General features: G+C 37.8%; 2 protein-coding genes across 4 annotated transcripts in view; both read left to right on the top strand.

The window, feature by feature from the left end:
* The window catches only part of LOC149830607 (uncharacterized), a 31,802-nt gene extending 22,993 nt beyond the window's left edge, over positions 1 to 8,809 (top strand). For 2 of the 3 annotated variants that reach the window (XM_090016635.1, XM_090016637.1), the window contains exons 9-18: positions 523 to 648; positions 739 to 852; positions 1,202 to 1,320; positions 1,485 to 1,572; positions 1,691 to 1,783; positions 1,947 to 2,036; positions 2,156 to 2,275; positions 2,441 to 2,532; positions 2,747 to 2,810; positions 8,509 to 8,809. In XM_090016635.1, the coding sequence (XP_089872761.1) occupies positions 523 to 648; positions 739 to 852; positions 1,202 to 1,320; positions 1,485 to 1,572; positions 1,691 to 1,783; positions 1,947 to 2,036; positions 2,156 to 2,275; positions 2,441 to 2,532; positions 2,747 to 2,810; positions 8,509 to 8,565 (963 nt within the window). In that variant the 3' untranslated portion in view covers positions 8,566 to 8,809. The remainder of the gene's footprint in view (positions 1 to 522; positions 649 to 738; positions 853 to 1,201; positions 1,321 to 1,484; positions 1,573 to 1,690; positions 1,784 to 1,946; positions 2,037 to 2,155; positions 2,276 to 2,440; positions 2,533 to 2,746; positions 2,811 to 8,508) is intronic. The other variant, XM_090016636.1, reaches the window with a different exon arrangement.
* A 6,105-nt stretch (positions 8,810 to 14,914) lies between these two features.
* Positions 14,915 to 17,233, top strand: LOC149830606 (protein indeterminate-domain 12-like). The gene is made up of 3 exons (XM_090015495.1): positions 14,915 to 15,098; positions 15,201 to 15,597; positions 16,465 to 17,233. Exons 1-3 carry the CDS (start codon positions 14,939 to 14,941, stop codon positions 17,231 to 17,233), a joined length of 1,326 nt encoding a protein of 441 aa, XP_089871621.1. The 5' UTR covers positions 14,915 to 14,938.
* Positions 17,234 to 18,984: the final 1,751 nt, after the last annotated feature.

The following is an 18,984-nucleotide window of genomic DNA, read 5'->3' as shown; positions in this document are numbered from 1 at the left end:
TAAATAATTTATTACATAATTCATAGTACTAATCATGCTTTCAGGCTTTTATAGAAAAAATCATCAAAAACAAAGTAACATATACACACACATAATATATATATATATATAATAACTAACCATGTTTTCATGGTTTCACATAAAAAATCATACAAACACACACACATATATAATTATATATATACAAAAAAATAACAATATATATATATAATCAATAACTTGCCCTCGTGCCTAGGTGGAGGCAGCTTAGTCGGCGACTAGGCTCCTTAGTTGGCAAAATTGGTACCTTTTAAGGTACCCACCTAGGAATTGCAAAGTGTAGGCGTTTTACCTACGCCTAGACTGACTAGGCGGACTAGTCGGTGACTAGTCGGGGCTTTTGACTACATAGACGCACACACGCAGGCTGCACACAATATACTTTGCATTTGTTTTGTGTTCAAAATATTTTTCTATCAAGCAGTTCTAGCTTGCATAGCACAATGATCTGATTATTGTATCTATAATCAATTTTATGGATAGCTGATGCCTGTACTAGAGATGCTATATGATGCTTCAAAGAGGACCTCTAATCAGATATACATGCTGTTGATAATCCTTCTCATACTAAGTCAAGACTCATCTTTCAATGCCAGCATCCATAAGCTGGTAAGAGTTGATTTGTCATTTCACTAGTGCTATCTTTTATGTACTTTTTCCCTTGATTTATTGTTTATTAGATTTTGGATTCTTTTTCAGATACTTCCAAACATTCCTTGGTATAGAGAGCGCCTTTTGCATCATACGTCTCTTGGTTCTCTGATGGTTGTGATACTCATTAGAACAGTAAAATACAATCTATCAAAACTGCAGGTATGTTGCCGAACCATGTGATATCTTCATCTGCATGTGCTTTTTTGCTTTTGCTAAGTTGTTCCCGAGTAGCTCAACTTTACTACTGAGCAATTGTACATAAGAAAACACAGAAAAACTCCCATGCAGTTCATACATCTTTTCCATGCCAAAAAGGCTCATACATCTTTTCCATGCCAAAAAGGCAAAGTTAGTACAGTGTACACGTGTAAACATAAATCCTATGTTTTTTCATTTTTAAATTTTAACTGCATATCAGTTTAGAACTTCTGAGGTTTTGTTCATACAAGCCTATAATCAAATTGTTTTTGTTGTTAGGTGTTGTTTGTGATGTGTTAAAATTTTCCAGGATGTCTATCTTCACACAAACTGTCTTGCAACTTTAGCGAACATGGCTCCGCATGTCCACTGCTTGAGTGCATATGCTTCACAAAGGCTGGTTAGCCTTTTTGATATGCTTTCACGCAAGTATGCTACACTTGGCTTTTTTTTTACTCAGAACTTTGCTAATTTGGCAGGTGAAGTCAGGAAGTCTAGATGGTCCTACTTTTCAGAAGCAATCTTGCTTTTCTGAGAAAGGCCCTCAGAATATTTGATATTTTGCAGTGTTTGAGTTTGCATTATTCCTTCAGGTACATGAAATTAGCAGGGACCAGTAATGACAAGATTCTTAAGATTGAATCTGGCTTTGTTGAAGGAAACAACATAGCAGAAGATATGGTGTGGCTCATGATCTTTATATTGCTGATTTTGGTTTAAACTTTAAAGCCATCAACATATAACATATTTGAATGGACATTTTACATGTTCATAATACTTGATTTTTCATTTTGTGCAGTCATCAGAGCTACACATCTACACAGATTTCCTAAGAATTGTTTTGGAAATCTTAAATGCAATTCTTTCATATGCTTTGCCTCAAAATCCTGAGGTATTGTACAAATATTAGTTACCAATTTTTTTCAATCTCATATGCATGATTGATGAGTCACAGCCTAGGCCAAGGTGTGATGATGATGATGATAAAAATAATGGTATAACTGATTTTGGTACATCTGATACTTGACATCCCTCGTATTTTTCCTTTGGAGCAGATTGTTTATGCAATAATGCACCGGCAGGAGGTCTTTCAGCCTTTCAAGAATCATCCACGGTTTAGTGAACTTCTTGAAAACATTTATACGGTATTAACTTCCCTCCTGTTTGATAAATTCTTGTGGTTCAAGTTCTCAAGGTCTGCCAGATCTGTTAAACAATTTCTATTTGAATATATTCTTGAGACTGATAACATTATTTGCTGTAGGTGTTGGATTTCTTCAATAGTCGCATGGATGCACAAAGTATGGATGGTGGATGGTCTGTTGAGAAGGTATTACAAATCATAATCATTAATTGTCGATCTTGGCGAGGTGAAGGAATGAAGGTAAAGTAATGTAAAGTGCAGTTGGTATTCCTCCTCAAGCTGGCCTTTTTGACATCTTTTGGTGTCTAATCTTTCCCAGTTTATCTTGCCATAATTGCTTGAAAAATCAGTGATAGCAAGTGATCATCTCTTTATGCAAAGTTGTAATTGGCTGGATTTGAACAGATGTTTACACAGTTAAGATTTACATATGAACAAGAGCATCATCCAGAGGAGTTTTTTATTCCATATGTATGGCAGCTAGTTCTTTCTAACAGGTTTGTTCCAGAGATTTTTTCTTTGCTTTAGTGCTAGCCTTTTTTTATCTCTGTGTTTTTGTCAACATGAACCTGTTTTTAACATTGGCTAATTTTGGATTTTATCTGACCTTGGTCTCCTGTTGCTAATCTTTGTCTTTTTATCTTTTTATCAAATTAACATAAATATATATTGTTGATTTCTTCTTTTATGTTTGCTTTGGAACTTCTGCAGTGGAGTCAGTTTTAACCCCAGCTCTATACACTTGTTTCCTGTGGACCTGCCTTCCGAAGTAAGTGTAAGTATCCAAGTTTGTCATGTTATTTTAGCACTTCTTTCATTTAATTTTTTTCAGTGAGTGTCTTTTTTCCACGAGGTATCGTTCCCTTTCAGGTTAAGGGTTAAGCTTGAGCCTCGTTTTTTCACGAGGTATCGTCCCCTTTCAGGTTAAGGGTTAAGCCTGAGCCTCGTTTTTCCACGAGGTATCGTCCCCTTTCAGTGATAAATGGGCAAGGGTTGCTAGATCGTCGCACAGAAGCGACGCGTCACACCGGCGCTCGGGTGTGGTGTCAAATAGGCAAGGGTTCCCTCACTTTGTTGGACGGGTGGGGGTAAAGAAGTTAGTCCAAGACCATAAAATTAGGTTAGCCACTTGGAACATAAGGTCTTTAACTGGTAAGTTGGTAGAGTTAGTAGATGTTATGTGTAGGAGAAAGATTGATATTTTATGTCTACAAGAGACCAAATGGGTAGGTGAGAAAGCAAAAGTGATAGAACCTTGGGGATATAAGATTTGGTATACAGGAATAAATAGGAATAGGAATGGAGTAGGGATTGTTATGAGTCGTCAGTTTATAGATAATGTAGTTGAGGTCCGTAGGAAGGGTGATAGAATTTTACTTATTAAATTAGTATTAGGTACATATATTATTAATATTATTAGTGTTTATGCACCTCAAGTAGGTTTAGATGATTCCATTAAGCATCAATTTTGGGAAGATTTAGATGGAGTAGTACAAGGGATATCTTATGGAAAAAAGTTTTTCATCGGCGGTGACCTTAATGGACATGTAGGCGTTAGTAGGGATGGATTTGAGAGTATCCATAGAGGCTATGGTATAGGAGAAAGAAATGAAAGTGGAGAAAGGATTTTAGATTTTTGTTTGTCCTATGATATGATCTTACCAAACACTTGGTTTAGGAAGAGGGAGTCTCACCTAGTAACATTTAAAAGTGGGGTTAATACGAGTCAGATAGATTTTTTCCTACTTAGAAAGAGAGATAGGGGTTGTTGCATCGATTGTAAGGTTATACCGGGAGAAAGTGTAGCTACACAACATAGAGTCTTAATTTTAGATCTTAGAATTAGACAATGCCGCAAAAGGGATAGACATAGGATAGATCCTAGAATTAAGTGGTGGGCACTGAAAGGAGCTAAACAAGGAATGCTTGTAGAGCAGGTAGTTAAGAAAGCTGATTGGTGTCTCGAGGAGAATTCAGAATCAATGTGGAATAAGATAGCGGGTGGCATGAGAAAAGTGGCTAAGGAGGTATTGGGTGAGTCTAAAGGCAGTGCACCAATAGGTAAGGATACATCATGGTGGAATGAGGATGTCAAATTAGCTATTAAGGTTAAAATAGAGTGTTATAGAAATCTAAGTAAGAGTCGTGATAATGAGAATTTGGAGAAATATATGATAGCAAAGAAGGAAGCTAAAAAAGTAGTTCGAAACGCGAGGGCTAAGGTATATAAGGAGGTTTATGACAAGTTGGATACCAAAGAAGGCGAGAAGGTTATTTATAGGCTTGCAAAGATGAGAGATAGGAAATCGAGGGATTTGGGTATGGTTAGATGTATCAAAGATGAAACGCAAAGGGTTTTAGTCAAAGATGAGGAGATTAAGGAGAGATGGAAAGATTATTTTGATAAGCTATTTAATGATAGTCATGCTCAAGTTCTTGGAGACTTCTCCATTCCTTTTCATGAGATAAATCGTGACTTCATGCGCAAGATTCAAAAGAAAGAAATTGCAGAGGCTTTGAAGAAAATGAAATCAAGAAGGGCAGTTGGCCCAGATGGTATACCTATCGAGGCTTGGAAATGCTTGAGAGATAAAGGTTTAGAATGGTTGACAAATCTTTTTAACTTGATTTGGCGAACAAATAAGATGCCTAATGAGTGGAGGAAGAGTACTTTGGTGCCCTTATATAAGAATAAGGGTGATATACAAGATTGCACAAACTATCGTGGTATAAAACTCATGAGTCATACTATGAAACTTTGGGAGAGGGTGATTGAGTCTAGGTTGAGGAAGGTTGTCATGATATCGGATAATCAATTAGGTTTTATGCTTGGAAGATCAACTATGGAAGCTATACATCTTCTTAGACAACTTATTGAAAGATATAGAGAGAGGAACAAAGATTTGCATATGGTTTTTATTGATTTAGAGAAGGCATACGATAGAGTACCTAGGGACGTTCTCTGGTGGGCAATGATGAAGAAAGGTGTTTCTCTCAAGTACATTAGTATAATTAAAGATATGTATGAAGGAGTAGTAACCAATGTCCGCACTTGTGAAGGGGTGACAACCAATTTTCCGATAACGGTTGGGTTACATCAAGGATCTGCTTTAAGTCTTTTCTTATTTGCGATAGTGATGGATGAGCTTACGAGATCAATTCAAGAAAATGTACCGTGGTGTATGTTGTTTGCTGATGATATTGTTTTGATTGATGAGTCTAGAGCTGGGGTTAATGCTAAGTTAGAATTATGGAGACAGACATTGGAAGCTAGAGGTTTGAAGTTGAGTAAGAGTAAGACTGAATATATGGAATGTCGGTTTAGTAAGCAACGAAGTAGTGATGGGAGTGTAGTGAAGCTTGGTGAGCAAGAAATACCGGTGAATGATTATTTCAAATATTTGGGATCCATCATTCAAAAGTATGGAGAAATTGATGGAGATGTAAATCATAGGATAAAGGTTGGGTGGATGAAATGGAAAGTGCAACTGGAGTGCTGTGCGATCGTAGAATGCCATTGCGGTTGAAGGAAAAGTTTTATAGGACGACTATTAGACCCGCTTTACTATATGGTACGGAATGTTGGGCTGCCAAGAGACATCATATTCAAAAAATGAGTGTAGCTGAGATGCGGATGCTTAGATGGATGTGTGGAAATACAATAAAAGATAAGATTCGGAACGAGGAGATATGTAAGAAGGTAGGTGTTGCACCCATTGAAAATAAGATGCGAGAGAATCGTTTACGGTGGTTTGGACATATTCGGCGAAGGCCTAATGATGCTCCAGTTAGAAGGTTGGAGAAATGGGAAAATATATTAGTTAAAAGAGGTCGGGGTAGGCCTAGGAAGACTTGGATGGAGATGATAGGAAAGGATATGAATGCTTTGAACCTCACCGAGGACATGGCATTGGATAGAAATGATTGGAGGAAAAGGATTCATGTGGAAGACCCAAAATGAATTTCTTTTTTGGTTCATATCGCTGACCCCAATTGTTTCGGGATGAAGGCGTAGTTATTGTTGTTGTTGTTTGTTGTTGTTGTGTCTTTTTTTTGTTTTTGATATCAGAGTTTTCTTTACATCTCATTGCTTTTGCACTGTGAAGGTACTGTTTTTTCATGTCAGCCTTCTAATCTTCTACTTAGTGCTAAAATTTCATTATCTTTTATTTGTTAGTGTATTTTTTTTTCATTGTATAAGTTTGAATTAATTTCGAGCCCATGGAAGTAGATTTTTCATGCATATTTGTTGGTTCTCTTGTGTGAAGTTGTGAACAGTCAAAAGAATTTTCTGAAGTGTAAATACCCTGCTGACAACAGAGTAAGGATGAAGAACCACTGATTGAATTCATGCCTACAGTACATAATTCAAAAAAGACTGACAGATATTCCCCATACTTAATGATGAAAAGCATTTAATTTGGCACTCCCCTCAAACTCAAGGTGACTGAGATAAACTGTGAGAGTTTGAAGTTCTTGAGACGACTTGCAGGTATGATCTCATGATGAAATCTACATGCTGCTCAAAAGAAGATGAGGAGCTAAAGTGGGATTCAACTACTCAACACACTGAGAATCCACTTCTACATATTTAGTCTCAAGTTCAAGGTTTTCATGATGTAGTCAGTGCTCCCATTAGTATAAAGGAACTGATCTATAGTGATCTATAGAATTAAAACACACAATGGTTGGGTGGGAAACAAAGCTGAGCAACACTTAAAGGAGTCTAAGCTGTATGCCAATTTTTAACTTCCTAGTGAGCTGGGCAAGATGTTAATGACCTTTGCTCTGTCAGAAAAAGGACATGTCGAGATACAAGAACTGGTTATTGATCTTCTTGTTGTAAATGATGCATTAGTGCTTACATAATGGCAATAAGTGGTGTGGGCATGTGTTTGCATCTGTGTATGTATGTGCATGTGTGAACAAGATGCACTGCATAGAATATTTTGAACATTTCCCTTTTTAGCAGATGTTGGAAATGAAAATGATTAATTGACTTATTTTGTGTTTGTAATAACGCCCTGGGAAAATACTACAGCCAGCTTTGGGGTGTGGCACTTTTCCCCAGAACTTTCTTTCACTCTTTGTTATTCCTAAAATGCCCAACTTTGCAGAAAATGGCAGAGGCACAATGTTGGCTTGAGCTGATATTTCAAAGAGAGCACCGGATCTTGCATGAATGTGCACATCCGATTCTAAAACACCCAATTTGTTCACATCTTGAATATGACCCTTTGCCATAGACTATTTATGCAACTTGTTGGTAGGGAGAGAGCGGACCTCTATTTCCGGAGATCTCAGTTTCACACATTTTAGATATCATATGCAGTTTTTATTCACTTTGTAAAACCTCCTTCAAAGATATATAAAGTTTTGCCCATAACAAGTTCAAAGATTGTATCTACAGAAGATAACATTGCAAACTATTGCTAAAAGACTCCTAGCATTCTGGGTTTTAAATAAGTTGCCATGTTTTGGGCCACCAATGCTCTTCCAAAATATCATCTTTCTGCTTACTTTGACTTATATTCATAGTGACAAATATCACGAGATTTATGAAATTCTCGCGATAATATCGCGATAAATTACATGAAAGTTAAAAACGGCAATTTCTCGCGTTATTTTCAAAATATCATGATTTTTTCTGCAAAACATAATTATCTCGATTTAAATGTGATATTGACGTTTTAAACAGCTATTTATCATGAAAAAATTGTGTGATTTTTATTTATATTTTTCTTATAAAAAACATTTTTATATTTTAAAATTAATTTTTATTGCCGAGATTTTACAGAAAAAAGTGAGATTTAAACAAAAAATTCAAAATTATGAGTTTTTTACTGCCGAAAAAAATGTATTTTAAACTTTTGTCACTATGCTTATATGACCATCTAAAGTCATGCTCAGCTTCTAATGACTTCTATTAAGAGAGTACTTTCTCCTTATTTCATTAATCTTAGCTACAGATATGCTTGTAAACATAATAATTAATTATTAAAGTGCTTGCAGTAGTTAATAAGATAGACATCTCCACATAGAGGGGTGATGCTTGAGATACCACTCTAATTAGTAATAGATCTGGATATATTGTTTTGTTGCCATGCTGTATTGTTTTTTGAACCTGCTGGAACGTCCCTAGGTGATCCTATATGGCATGCCTTAAAAAAGTTGTCATAGTTTATTAATTGCTGCTCTCAGAAAAAGTGATGACAAACAGTGGCTTCCATTTAATTTAGCATCCTTTTAATTATTAAAAAAGTATCCTTATTTTACAAAGAGAAAAAAAATCTGTCAATCAGTGATGTGCATTATCATTGTTTTATGACAGCAGTTTGGCGTTTTACATCACTATGCCCCTTAATATGGAAGCCTCGGCCATACTTCTATTCAGTTTAAAGTTTCCTATGAAATGAAATGGCATTTTGTATTAGATGTTATTTACAAATAATCATTGTTTCTGCATGAAACAGGAGGCTTATGCTGAAGAGGCTGCAGAGACTACTCATGAAGGTGTGCAAATTGTGTAGGATGGCCGTGGTCGAATTGTGCCTGTTCCATCTACTCCACGTGTCTGATTCATGATGGTGCTCAGTGAGCGTGGGCGATGTATATATATACTATAGTGGGAAGTATCTGTTCATTCTTTATGTTATGTAAATTGGTTGCAAAAGCTCTATTAAAGGCATAATTTTTCCCTTTAGCTTCAGATAAATGAATACAAACTCGGAAAATATTGAATAAGAATTACCGCAAAATCTAATCTGGTTTCAAGCTCTAATCATATTCCCTTTCTGTAACCATAATTTGTAATGCATAGCAAATAATGAGAGAGAGAGCTATGGACACGATTCAAATCCACTAGTGGGGCCTGCCATCGGCCATTCAGGTGTGCAGGTATAGGACAATCGTCCAAAGTATGTTGAAAGCAAAGGTATGAACAACTTTTTCTTTTAGATAACTATACACTGATTCTTGTAATAAGTTAGCCGAAGTCTATGCAGTTATTTAGCTTCTTAGCTGCTTTTGATACACACTGATTTTTGTAATAAGTTGGCCAAGTCTGTGCAATTATTTAGCTTCTTAGCTGCTTTCTGTCTCAGGTATTTAGTAATACATTCCTATGTTGCTGGTTTATTATTAGCTTCTTGTTGGATGTCATAAACAAATGTGAACACACATCACTGCCTTCTGTCAAATACATTAAACTTGATTCTAGCAGCATTTCAAACCTTAGGTTGTTTGGACGGAATTTGGTGGAATTGGAAGCCAAAATTCTCTTTTCCCTGGTTTCTAATGAAAGAATTTGATGTTCTGACCAATGCCGCAAATTCAGGTTTACCAATATTGCCTTGTATTGTTTTTAAAGAAGGCAGATATTTGTTGTCTGAGCCGCTGAGGTCTACTAGGAAGCGTCTACAATCATCTGATAGCTAGCTTAGGACTGGTGGTCTAGAAAAGAGAAGTGATATAGCAGGTGCCAAGCCGATCTAAAAATGATCATATAGGGTGTGGAACTAGAAGGGGTCTGTCCAGTTTTTACCTTAAATTAGAGATTGAAGGATCTCCTGGGGTGACTCTCTATGCCATTGTTCTTTTGCTGTTTGGGAACAAAAGGAGTCCATTTGCAATTCACTGAGAAGCTTGGTAATCAGTTTCTTACTACTTCCTCTCTGCAATATATACAAATCAACATGGCATCTCTCCTGTTTTGTAGAAAGACTGGACCTTTTTTGAAAGATTGGATGATGTTGCTCGTGGGTCTGTCGACTTTGTCCATAAATCGCAAACCAGCAGTCACCAATTCATTTTCCATTGGAAAATATGGTGATGATTCAGGAAAAAGATGTTCAAAGACTTCAATCAAGCACTCTTGCCTGTGCATGAGCGATCCTACTTTCTCTGTGTTGGATTTTGTCTGAAAGCATTTGTTTTCAGAGTAGTGGTTGCTGAACTAGAGGGTATCATTTTTAGAAAGGGTCCCCAGCCTTGGACTTTGTCATATGAGTTTTATTCATAAATTGCTGAACCTAAGTTTGCTGTTAACAGTTTTGGAGAGGAAAAGAAAATTGATTTGATATCTATTTATGAAGGCACGGCTTTCGTGCGCGAACATTTTTCTGGAAATAGAAATTGAGTGATCTTGTGTATCTTTAAGATAAGCCTTGGGTGTCATTTGTCTAAAGTTCTAAAGTGGGTGATAATATTCCTTTCTAGTTTTCAGATAACCTGTTGAAGAAAGGGAAAAGCATAAAGCACGAAGATTAATACAGGGAACATCATCCTTTACATGCTTGGAAGCCCTGTGGTCCAAGAATTTGCATTTCCTGTGATAACAAATATCCTTTTCTCTGTAGGGACACCACATGACCAAAATGTTTACGGATATCATAGAGGGGAACTTTTTTCTTCTGTTCCCTTTCATTGTGTTGACTAAGATCATTGATAGATACGTGTGAATTAGACTAAGATCATTGATAGTCATTGCATTGGCTCTCTCCACCAAAGTGGCTGTCGGCTATCAATTCTGAAACTTAACCTTGCTGCGCTGCTATCCCCTAGGGTCCATGCTGTGCATTTCATACTGAGGAAGTAGGTGATGATTCTAGGAATCTAAGTTGGCTGGCAAAAATCGACTTATTTATGAAAGAGTCCAAGTTGGCAGCTGTGCGTGTCACACATGGCACGATTCTATACGTGCTTGGGACCCATAGGTGATATGTGAGGTGCTTGTCTGAATAAGCTTGGACCCATTCTTTCTGTACATATGATGAATCAGAGGATGATTGAGATTGTACTGGAGCCCACCATTGACTATTGAATCTGAGGGTTGTCCAACTTCCATCATCCAATTCTCAAAGTTCACAACGTAGATGGGTTTTGGATCTGAAAAGCAGTAAGTTCCAAAACCCAAATTTTTTTCATGTCATTCTTGATAGTTATGAATATGGACACTGCTGTTAGTGAGGGTCAGTACCTCATGATACTGCCCCCAACATGATCCAAGAGTGGATTCTCATTAAATTGAATATGCTAAACACATCTAACGGTTCAGATCTATCATAAAACACTTAAAATGTATAGGGGAGAACGGTGCAGAATGAGAAATGGGGCCTAATATGCTCTCTCTCTCTCTCTCTCTCTCTCTCTCTCTCTCTCTCTCTCTCTCTCTATATATATATATATATATATATATATATATATATATATATATATATATATATATATATATATATATATATATATATATATGAGTAATGCGCTCCTTAGGGCCCCTTTTCTTGTTAAGCCCCTTAAAAGTCATAGTTTTTAGTATTTTTTCTCACATCTAACACTAGATGTGATCTATAGGTTTTCTTAGTGGAAACCAACTTTTGTATCGTCGGAATCTGACCTATATACAGGTTTATTTGGTGATCCAAAAATCAATGGCTATAAAGACATCAAATTTTTGTGGTTCATAAAAATATATTTTTCATCAAAAAAACATGATCCAGGGGTTGATTCCTACTAAATCAAGCATGATAAACACATCTAACGGTTCAGATCTATCATAAAACACTTCAAACTATGGAGCCTAACGAGACCTAACGAAAAAGGGGGACTAATATGTTCAGTTCTCTCTATATATATATACAAGATCCTAAAGTTCCAAGTATAGGGATCTGTTTTTGGACAAGTTGGTTAAAATAAAGACAATGTGGTACTGTCGTTTTCACAAACTTAAGGTTGGCTGCCTAGCGTGTGTATATTTGACCAAGGAACTAGCGTTGATATTTTGACACTTTGGCCTAATTGGACACGAGTGAACACTGAATGGCCAGAATTGTTGTTTTATTTATTTTCTTTCTATATGCTTATCATGACAAAGAAAATGTCTTCCAAGTTGCAAACATGCACTTGAGTAACAAGCAACCATGGTCCTAGGTCAAATAATTAAAATATTAAATATTTTTTAATGAAATTCCGCCCCCCATGAATCCCTAGGCATCGGACATGCCTGCAGGGAGTGGGCAACCAAATTGATTGAACAATCACCAACACGAGAGGTGAAAAGATCAGGTGCGATATGATTGAACAGCTCTTTGTGCATTAAGCACCTGATCACCCTCCATCTTGGGGACAGGGCCTGTAAATTGTGGGTCCAAAGCTTGATGGAGGGTGATCAGGTGCTTAATGCACAAAGAGTTGTGCCATGTGATTGCACCGATCCGGACTCACATGAGAGAGAGAGATTGTGTGCATGGATCCGGTTTGTTCGGTTCTGTTCTGAATCCAAGCTGATCGTTGTCCAATCTTGAGATGATGAGGGTTTTATGATCTGATTGTGTTTGGTTGATCATGATGGGAGACAAAAGTAGGTCTATATTTATTTTAATCTGTTGATATTGGGTCCAGATTACATTGGATCTACACAGCCGACAAGGATCAGCACCTTTGGTTTCAGACACAAACCGAATAGGTGTCTTCCATATCATAAGCAGAACCAGGCTATCTCCCACAAACAGATTAGGATAACCTCTCTCTCTCTCTCTCTCTCTCTCTCTCTCTCTCTCTCTCTCTGGGGGAGAATATAAAAAGGTAAAAAAGGAAAGGAAGAGAGCTCAAAAATTCTCCATGGTGAGGTTAATCCTGTGCACTTTCTGCCCGCACACATATGCACCGGATCAAAAGAGAGTGAGAGACAACAGAATTAACAATACAAAAATAAAAGGAGAAGAATCAAATATAGGTTTTGTGGCTTTTGTTTGCAATCTATAAAAAAAAATTGCAACTAAAGAAAGCAAAAAGTTCTGTTATACTTGATGATGCAACACGAACAGCCTCGAGTTTCTTCATGTGGGAAAAAGCAGGCAAACTAATTAAAAAAGAACCAAAGTGAATTTATATTTGTGTGTGTGTGTGTGTGTGAGAGAGAGAGAGAGAGAGAGATTACTGTAGTGGTGTTTAACTAGCTACACACATGGAGGGAAAAACAAGGTAAAGGAGCATATCATACAGCTTAAAAATTAATTAAGTGGATTTTTTATTTTGTAAATTAGAAATTCCTATTATAATTTCTTTTGCTGGTCTTAATGATGTAAGGAAAACAAAAGTAATTGGTTATTGCGCATTGTGGCTTAACAAAAGTTGAGGGATGAGATTTTAGTGTTCATAAAAAACCACGAAACTAAGAAAAACCACGATGTGAATGGAAAAGATTTTGCTCAGTGCAAAAATAACGGGAAATAAACTATTTTAATTTCAAAGGACATATAATCTTTCAAATAATGGGAAATAAACTATTTTAATTTAAAGGGACATAAAATCTTTCTTCAGTAAAAAAGGACATGGTTTCTCAATATAAATACAGAGTTTCATATTTAGGATTAAAAAACTAATTAAGTTCATATATTTACACAAAATTTAATTTTTCTTATAAACCATATACAGCAGTATTAAAAGAAAATTGTGTTTGCACATATTAGGAGCAAATAAATTTGAAAATATTTAGTTTTAAATTCAATGGAAGAGTGCCAACAGAAAAAAAAGAACCACCAAAAACATACGAGAAAGGGAGAAAGAATTGAGCTTTCCCTAAAATTTAAGTCCTAGGTTTTTTCAACAAAAATGAGCCTGAAGATATAAAGTTATCCTCGGGTTACTGATTAATACATGAAAGCTAATAAAGCATCTTAAAATAAAAGAGCTTTTACAACATCGTAAAGAAAAGCAAAAGCAATGCTGACAATTGGAAAAGCAAATTAGAAAAGAAAGCCTGCGGTGTATTTTTGACATAGGTTTACCATAGAGAGTCTAACTGCATCTCTAAAAGTCGATCAACGAATCAATCATGTATTGTATTGAAAAGTTATGTTAATATAAGTATGGGCAGTGGTGCAGCTGCCTTTACTTAGGCCTTTTTAACCCTCTAAAACCCTAAAATTCATTCCCACCCAAATCAAGGTAACCACTCTCTACCCTTAACACCAATGAGCAGAGGAAAAGACAGAAAGTCCCACGTCATAATTCAAAAGAAAATGTTGGAATGAATCTGGATGATTCCTCTCTTAAGCCCGGCCTCATCTGCTCTGCTTTGCAGTATTCTTTCTCCTTTTTCTGGCTTGTGGGTTTTTCTTTTCTCCCATCTACTTTTGCTAATTCGGTATTTTGCCGACGTTGGGTCTCAGTCTCCCATCATAATCATCACAATATCCCTCACATCTACCCTTCTGATAGTAGTACACCACCCCATCTTCACTACCCAATTCCTATTTTCTCTATTTTCCATATCTTGAAAGATAATTAAGGCTCTCTGTAAGCTCACTATTCTATAAGAGGGTGGGTTTGTGATATTTTTCTTGAAGAGACACCGTTTCCCATGGGCAGAGAAAAGATGGTGTTCATGATTTAAGGTCAAGTCGTTGTAGTTTTTTTGGGTTTGCAGACCCTCTCTGACAAGCAACCCAGAGTGGGATAGCGACTCTTTCTGAGAACCACTCATCATAAGCCCTACCCTTCACGAGATCCGATTCCCTTTATGTTCTTTTGCTTCAACGAATGATGGTCTTGGTCTTGGTGAAGTCCACCAGATTCTGAAAGTACTCCAGAGGGAAAGAAAATGATGTCTTCCTAGCCCTCAACAACTGATTTTTCATGGATAGGTGGGGATTTGAGCTTCAAAAAGGAGGATGGGTACTGTTGAACTCCTCAAACTAGTGTTTGAATTGTAAAAAATTCTCTCTCTCTCTCTCTCTCTCTCTCTCTCTCTCTCTCTCTCTCTCTCTCTCTGTAACCCACCCACCACCACCATATCCAGTTCAATTTCAGAAGAGGCCAGTGTTTTCTAGTAACATTAGTGCTAGAGATTGAATTGTAAAAATTCTCTCTCTCTCTCTCTCTCTCATCACCACCACTGCCACCATGTCCAGTTCAATTTCTGAAGAGGACTGCGTTTCTTATGGTAACATTAATACCAAAGCAGAATTCTGGATAGGAGCTCAGGCTCCCAATTTTACATCTCTCATTCCTCTCTCCCACCAACAGCCTGTGAAAAGGAAAAGAAATCTCCCTGGCAACCCAGGTTGGTTGGAACTTCACCTCTCTTTTTTTTATGTTTGGTTCACTCCAATCCTATAATTATCTCATTTCTAATCCTTTTGTTTTTTACTGTGGGGCTGCGCAGATCCTGATGCAGAAGTTATTGCTCTATCTCCAAAGACTCTCATGGCTACCAACAGGTTCATATGTGAGATTTGCAACAAGGGGTTCCAGAGAGAGCAGAATCTCCAGCTCCACAGAAGAGGCCATAATCTGCCATGGAAGCTGAGGCAGAGAACAAGCAAAGAGATGAGAAAGAGAGTTTATGTGTGCCCAGAACCATCCTGCATCCACCATGAGCCCTCCAGGGCTCTGGGTGACCTCACAGGCATCAAGAAGCATTTCTGCAGGAAGCATGGGGAGAAGAAGTGGAAATGTGAGAAGTGCTCAAAGAGCTATGCGGTCCAGTCTGACTGGAAGGCTCATTCAAAGACATGTGGGACAAGGGAATACAGATGTGATTGTGGAACCCTTTTCTCTAGGTACTCACAGTTACTATATGAAAAAACACTAATTAGTTTCCTCAAAAATGTTCCTTTTGTTGGGTGTCTGGGATGGCATGTAATGGTTTGCATACCATTCCTATCACTGAATTCTTCCTCTCTCTCTCTCTCTCACACACACACACCATAAATGCAGTTTTCATAAGTTTGGGCACCTATTGATGCCAGATTTTTATCTCATGAAACCTGCCAAAAAAGTGATTTTCTTTTGTTTTTTGGGTCTCTTTTGCCAACCTAAAATGAAGTCTCTCAATTTTTTTGTGAGTTCAATTCATATAGGTAAATATGCCAATGTGAAAACATTTTTTTGAACTTCATTGTTGGACTCTGATGCCAGTAATGATCTTATGTCAGAAGATATGGAGGCAATGTAAAACAATTCATTAGTTTCTCTTCAAAATTCTCTTAGTTTGGGGACGTAGATCCATCTGTAGAATCTGCTATGCTGCATGGTTTATATATTTCATTTTAAAGCTTTGAGACATTTGGAGAGTCTGATGTGCTGCATGGTTTGTTTACTAAAATTTAAAAATTTGAGACTAGAACCTGCATATATGCGTGTTCAAAAACCTCCAAGTACATGAATGCTTCATGACTTTATCATAATCCCTTTTTCTTTTCCTTTTTGGCCTCGAAGGAATGCCTATGTTTGATGACAAATTTAAATTCAAATAAGGGAATGAATCCTATGTTGACGTTATTTTTTTCTTTGTTATGCTTTGTTTCCTATGCTCAAATTTCTGATATATACAATTACTGTGTGTTACAACTATTATTGTCCTCTCTCTCTCTCATGACTCATGCTGACCACTGTTTGTCTGTCTTTTTGTTGTTCTTTTGGCACAGGAAGGACAGTTTCATAACCCACAGGGCTTTCTGCGACGCCTTGACAGAAGAAAGTGCAAGATTCTCAGCACACTTAAACCCTCTCCTACCCTCCTCAACCCTACCACCCACAACCCAATCTCCCCTTCCCAGCTTCCCATCTTTCACCCAAGTTCCTACCCTCTTCCTCAAATGGGACAACCCCCAAGACCCACTAGATAAAAAGCCATACCCTTCTTCTTCCCTCCTTCTAGACCACACTCCCCACAAACCCACCTTCGCAGACTTCCCACACCAAGACACCCAACAAGCACTGCTCATGACCAACCCCTTTAGCCTCTCCTTCCCTCCCCTCCCTCACATGACAGCAACTGCCTTGCTGCAAAAAGCAGTAGAGATGGGTGCAACTCTAAGCAACCAATCTAACAATCTTTTGGCAGTTGAGCACTTCAGTACTACAAAGGATGAGGCTTCACCAGAGTGCCTAGAAAACCTGCAGCATCATGATATGGAGGAGAGGATAGCAGAGATGGTCTCAGTTCTAGCACAAGAAGGGCATGGTGGGTCAATTGGGGAGGTGGTGAACTGTGATGATGGGTTTGGCTTACATGCAATGTTGGCTGAGAAGGAAGGGTACAAGAGCCAGTTCACAAGGGATTTCTTGGGGGGTTGCATTGGTGGGGTGGAGAATGTTGGGGTGAGTGCTTACGAGTGTGACCACTCCCTGAGGAGCCCTGCTCTTGCTGGCTTCCGATTCTCCTCCCCTGCTACTCACTCATGGGAGAGTTGATAGTTTGACGCACATTTTTATTACCATGTTCCTTTTTACTTTTTTTTTAACTACTACCATCTTGTATTTGTTTATTATACCAGTAGGGGGAGTTGATAGTTTGGCACACAATTCCACAATTCCATCATCATTCTCCTCTCTCTCCTGCTACCATCTTTATAATTAGTTATCTGTAGGGAAATTTGCATTTGTGAACGTTCTTTTTTTGTTTTTTTTTTGAGCTCGTGTGTGTGTGTGTGTGTGTGTATGTGATTTTTTTTTTTTTGAAGGAAGAAATCTCTAAAGATAACATCGGTATGGTAAATTACTTGTTAATTTGAAATGCAATTGTGGAACCATATATTTTTCCAGATCATACAAGATGATTCAGTTTATTTAAAAATGTTAATGATTTGAGGTTATCTTTAACAAGCCATTTGAGAGGTACCGTACCAGTAAAGGTGTCCACGGTTCCGGTTTACCCCAACCCAATCCGTATCAAACCCTATAGAGTTCGGGTAGTGATAAATAAGAAGACCCGATTAAGATCAGGGTCCGGACCTGAAGATCCAATTAATACATGGATCAGGGTATAGTTTGTGAAATTTTATACCAGACCCAGGCCTGACCTGAGTTCTGATTAAGACCCACAATTTTTCAATGTAAAAATGATAAAAATATTCTTTTATCGGGTATGGCTTGGGTCTGGTTCATCTAGTTATTATTGGGTCCGGGTATGGTTTCTCTTATGAAGGATCCGATTAAACTTGAATCCAAACCAGATACTATACTCGAAAATCGGTATCAGGTCTGGTTTCACATGGGTCCGAACCAAAGCCGATCGGTTGGCACCCCTACGTATCAGTAGGGATATACGATGGTATATATAAAGGGTATTTTGGTAAATTTTGTCCATGGTTTAGCAAAGACTTACATGTGAGTGGGTGGGGGGGGAGTGCAGAGAATGAGATCTGAGTGCATGCAAAGGTTTTCTTGCGCGTGAAGGGGTGACGTGTGCACTTCCGGTTTTTCTCTAAGAAGAAATTGGTACGGCCTACCCTTTTAGCCCTGCTTGCATCAAACCCTAATTTTGCCTCTTTACTGTTAAAAGTTATCGGCCATTCTTTTCCTTTTGTTTATTTTACTGCTCCAATTGCAGCAACTGGTATTTGGTCAACATTCTCGAGAGTGAGTGAGTGAAGAAAAGTTTATGTTTGGGGTGGGCTCCTTTACCAGTGGATTGAGCTCGTAACTCATTATTTAACCGAGCTGAGCTTGGCTCATCTTTGAATTAAACGAGTTGGCTTGTGTACCAACATTATATATATATATATTGCTGTTGCCATTGCCTACAAACGGCTCATTTTTTTATAAGAGTAATCTTGCATATGTGATCTACATGTTTCATTTAGTAGGAATTGGCTCTTGAATGGTACGATCACCGCATGCAGACATGATTTTATAAGACTTCAAAAATCGGCGGTGTACAATGTGTGATACTTTTCTGGGTCAAAAATTTGTGTTTTTTTTGTCTAAGTGCCATGTATGATCTAATCCAACCCCATCGAAAGAACATGATCACAAACTGGTTCCCACTATTTTCAACATGTGAATCCATCCATCCATGAGGTCGGATTGGTTCAAAACTTGTGCATATGAGATCTAAAGGTGTTTGTATGTAATGACGCCATTACTCAAGCCAGTGGTGTAGCTTGGATTCATGTGAGGGGGGGGGGGGGGGGGGGGGGGGGGGCAAACAGGGGTGTAGGAAG

Source organism: Nuphar pumila, chromosome 8 (assembly GCF_984573655.1).
Source record: "Nuphar pumila chromosome 8, dmNupPumi1.hap1.1, whole genome shotgun sequence".
NCBI classification, from domain to species: Eukaryota; Viridiplantae; Streptophyta; class Magnoliopsida; order Nymphaeales; family Nymphaeaceae; genus Nuphar; species Nuphar pumila.
Note: the sequence above shows the minus strand (reverse complement) of the source record. Positions and strands in the feature narration are given on the sequence as shown.

Bases quoted from the DNA above. Each gene is read 5' to 3' on its own strand.
- LOC149830606 (XM_090015495.1), top strand. From the start codon at position 14,939: ATGTCCAGTTCAATTTCTGAAGAGGACTGCGTTTCTTATGGTAACATT. The intron at 15,099-15,200 runs GTTGGTTGGAAC...GGGGCTGCGCAG, and splicing joins AAATCTCCCTGGCAACCCAG to ATCCTGATGCAGAAGTTATT. The intron at 15,598-16,464 runs GTACTCACAGTT...CTTTTGGCACAG, and splicing joins TGTGGAACCCTTTTCTCTAG to GAAGGACAGTTTCATAACCC.